Here is a 4308-nt window from a genome sequence, read left to right as displayed (position 1 = left end):
TTGTTGATCACGGATTCGGTCGCTTTGGGGTTCTTTTCTCCTTTCCTTTCCTTGCCTATGAATCTGACATAACTTTGCTATTCGTCGGTGCGTTTTGTGTGTGTTAGTGTTGTCTACATGCATCTTAACTATGCAGAGGTCGGATGTGTACTATTTGGTTTGGTGTCCTCTTGATCCTTTGTTTTGAGTCAATAAAATTCATCCTTTATTGGAAAAAGAAAAAACAAGCACTCTAGCAGCACAAATTCTCCGAAATCCCAACGGCAGCCAAAGCCATACCACGGGCAAAGCCAAGTACCCCTCTCGCTGTGAGGCAGTCGATCGATCAGGCAGAGCACCAAAACATGCTCGCCTGAGTAAAGCAGCAAAGCTTCAGGGGAAGGAATAAGTAAGGAGCACGCGGCCGCGGCCGCTGCGCTGTAACCCGCCAAGGAAGCACGACAGGAATCAGGTATCATTGCAGGGTCAAAAAGGAGAGCGCCTGAGAGGAGAGAAGCGAGCACACGGACAGCATCACAGCACGCGCCCCGGCCGCCAGCTCCTCCCCTCCCCTCTGCCATGGACTAAAGCCGAAGCAACGAACATCCCAGCCCCACCCTGGACAGCATCAGAGCAACACAAAGGAGGTGGTGGTCACTGCTCTGCTCACCAGCCTAGGTGACAAGCTGGAGTTTGGTCCGGACATTTGTATTGACCGTCCGGACGCTATCAATGCCGGCCGCGTAGCTGCATCAGCACGAAACGTTTTCAATGGAAAAGGGAGAAGAAGAGATGAGATCCTCTACTCCTGATGAGTGCCAACAGCTGGACGGGATGGTGGAGCGAGTTGACAAACTTCCTCGTGAGCGAACGAGCGAACGGAAAGATGCCCGGCCTCATGGCAGAAAGTGCGTGTAAACCACCAGAATCAATCATGGATCTCAGCAACTACAGTAGTATCTTAAGCACACACATCCATTAACCATGTACCCAGGAGAAAGAGAAACACAGTAAACAGCAGTTGCAAACCAACCTGCACTGCTGCCCTCAATCAAGACGCCGACATCTCAACTGGCAGGAGTTAATGGAAATCTAACGTTTCAGACAAGACAGAATGCAGTATTACCAGCCTGTAGATTTACAGACAGAATTCATAAATAAGTACTACTACCAGACGTTTTTGCAGTTCAAATCAGTTCAAATCAATTTAAACTGCAAAAAAGTCTTGCATTTAGGAACAGAGGGTGTATATATCAGCACAACGGATCCAACTATCAACAGATAAATTACCCAAAATTAGTAAAGCGGTAGTAGTAATAACTCTTTGACAATGTTAGAACACACCTATGAACAGATAAATTACCCAAAAGTCGGAATGCGGTGGTAGTAGTAACTCTTTGACAATGTTAGAACACACCTCTCTGAACCTTTGTACAACGCTGCAAATCAAGAACACCCCCTTTTACACAAGCCACAACTAAAATCAAAAAGATAAATAGCTTTCTTTCTACTCTTATTATCAAGTAGCAACTTCGATTCTGAGGGTTTATCTCTGGCACACACTGATCTTTGATCGCCTTTACACAGCCTCCCTTTGTTTCCCAAATGTACAGTTTATTTTTGACTATATTGTTTCATATCATTTGAATCTATAATTCCTCCGCCGATCTCGGCAGTCTAGGACTCTAGGTACACCCTGCATTGGATCACCGTGCCGCCGAGCCGGAAGCCCGGCACCACCGTGAACCCGACCTTCGGGCGCACCGTCTTGCCGACCTCTTTGCTTGCTGAGAATGCTTTCGGCCGAACAATGCTCTCCATGTACACCGATGAGTACTCTGTGCCCCGGCTAACCTGGAATATGCCGACTGCTGGGTCATAAGCCCAGGCCAATCTGTGAAGTGTCCATATTGAGCTTGCCATCGTGATGAACAACTCGTAGAGTGGACCGGCTGTAGCCATCACCGGCAATGCCCTGCAGTCTGGATTCCCAAACAATGAGGACTCAATGCCTGGATGGATGAGCTGTTTGTACTTCCGATCACAGAATTGCGAGAATTCGCAGTCTGGGCTTGAACTCATGAGCTCCATGGGGTCTGCATCAGAGTGCGCGATGAATTGCTGCAACGATTCATTCCTGCGAACTGCAAGCTCGATTCCTTCGAGGGCAGACGCATCGCTTGTGCCACCGAACTGGTAGGAGTCAAAGCCGTCGAACATGGATAGGCAGACACGGGAGAGGAGAGCGTAGCGGCAGTGGCCATGCTTGGAGTAGGCAATACCGGGGTAGGCAGCTGCCGCAGCGTCAGCCAGGTCCCATCCTGCGCACCGGAGGAGCTCGGCGAGGGCACGGGTGAAGCGGTGGGCGACGCGGAGAGCATCGCGCAGGACGGAATCGAAGACGCTGGCGGACAGCATGGCGCCCAAGGCGTCGCCGCCGCCCGCGCCCGGCTGTGGCGCGAGGGCACGGTCGAGGCGCCCGGCAAGGCGCGCGTTGCCGTCCGCCAGCGCCGCGAGCTCCCAGCGAAGAGAGGCGGCCGCGGCGTCCTTGGCATCGAGCGCGGCCTGGAGGCGGTTCACCACGGCGTCGAACGACCGCAGCAGCGCCTGGTTCTCCCCCACCTGGTCCTCGAGGTGGGCCGTGAGGGAGCCGTCCTCCGCCGCGCCCGACGCGAGCCGCTTTAGCTCCGACAGCCGCCGGAGGTGCGAGACCGCGAGGGCGTCCGCGGCGGCAGCCGCCTCCGGCAGGAACGGCGTGTGCGCCGCCTGCAGGTGCAGGTACGCCGCCTGGAACGACGACGTCGTCGCGAGTGCCGCCGCCACGGCGGCCTCCTCTCCGGACGCCGACCCGGTCCCCCCATCGCCGCCGACGGGGCTGCTAGGGTTCTGCGGGTCGGGCTTCAGTACGAGCACCCGCTGGCCAGCGAGGATCCCGCCCTCCCCACCCGCGGCATCCTCGTCCTCCTCCTCCTCGGCGAAGAACTCGATGGTCTTGGTCTTGAACGCGAGCGCGAACTTCTGGAGCATGGCTGCGCGATTCGCGGGGGCGCTGACCCCCGGACGTCTCCGCCGCCGGCGGGGGCGGGGGATCACCGGCGCGAATTGCGGATTTGCGAGGCGGGGATTCGAGGGAGAGGACGCGGAGCGCGGTGAGAAGGGGAGAGAGGGCGGTGGTGGGGGCGGTAGAGTGGAATGGAGCGGGGTTGGGGAGGAGGTGGGGGATCTGGGAGAGGAAAAGCGGCAAGCTTGTCTCCGTCGAGAGGAAAGACTTGGAATTTCTTGGCTCGGCTCCTCAAGGAGAGGGTGGGTGTTTGTTACAGACGATGCTTCTACGCTCGTGATTTTGTACTACTTGTCTTTAAAAAACCACGAGAAGAATAGTTATAGTTTGCTCACGGTACCTTGATGATTTTGTAAAAACTCGTTGACTGCTATGTTCTTGACATTTCCTAGGGCCCCGTAGAAAATAAACATGTTCTTGGGCAGTGTTTAAACATGTTTTCTTGAAATAGGGCAAAACATTTTTAAACTTATTTTGGGTGTGTGCGATTGAGGTTTCTCATTTGCCTTTTCTTTAACACGGTACACACGCAGAGGCTCATATATATACACATACACTCATCTTTATAAACGCATGCACGCATACCCTGCTCCTATGAATACATCTGAAAGACTGACACGGCACATCATCTTGGCGTTTTTCCCTTGCATTGTGCTTTGGGGATCTTTTTTTAATAAAAGAAGGGTCACTCCGTCGTTTTTTCATTAATAGAAACCACACACTTCAGTACCCTAACACAAACTATCATAAGAACATCACAACTACTAGGCTTAAGGATCAACAGAGTGATCCAACCAAATTGCAACACCAACAAATCAACATCCCAAAAAGAAGCTACTCACATAAAAACAATGTCTAGTACCAACTAGATCTCTGAATAGGTGTACGAAACACACCAATATATCTCTGAATGGGCGAAACACACAATGGATTATACAAAAAAGAAAAGCAACGCCTCTCAACTATTATTGACGACCTAGATAAAATCGCAGAAACTCGCATCTTGTCTCAACAAGAGATTGAATTGAAAAATCAATCCAATGAGAAGATTGCACGTCTTCTACGTGAAGAGGAAATGAAATATTACCAAAGATCCAAAGCTGACTTCATCTTGAAGGGAGACAGTAATACATGATATTTCCAATTGCTCGTCAACGGTCGGCATAGGAAGAAGTGTATTTTTAGTCTCCAACAAGATGAGGGAATGGTCGAAGGTCAGGCAGAGCTCAAAAGTTATATCACTAAATACTACAAATCTCTTTTCAGGG

The 4308-nt window shown here is 51.7% G+C and overlaps 1 protein-coding gene across 1 annotated transcript; it reads right to left on the bottom strand.

Moving 5' to 3' along the window:
- Positions 1-1363: 1363 nt before the first annotated feature.
- Positions 1364-3300, bottom strand: LOC125509387 (DUF641 family protein (DUF641)). Its single transcript, XM_048674357.2, has one exon. The coding sequence runs from the start codon at positions 3004-3006 to the stop codon at positions 1657-1659; it is 1350 nt and encodes a 449-aa protein (XP_048530314.1). The 5' UTR covers positions 3007-3300; the 3' UTR covers positions 1364-1656.
- Between the last annotated feature and the right edge of the window lie 1008 nt (positions 3301-4308).

This window comes from Triticum urartu, chromosome 1A, assembly GCF_056163025.1.
Source record: "Triticum urartu cultivar PI428250 chromosome 1A, HENAU_Tu73, whole genome shotgun sequence".
Classification (NCBI taxonomy): domain Eukaryota; kingdom Viridiplantae; phylum Streptophyta; class Magnoliopsida; order Poales; family Poaceae; genus Triticum; species Triticum urartu.
The sequence above is the reverse complement of the archived record's forward strand: the minus strand, read 5'-3'. Positions and strand labels throughout refer to the sequence as shown.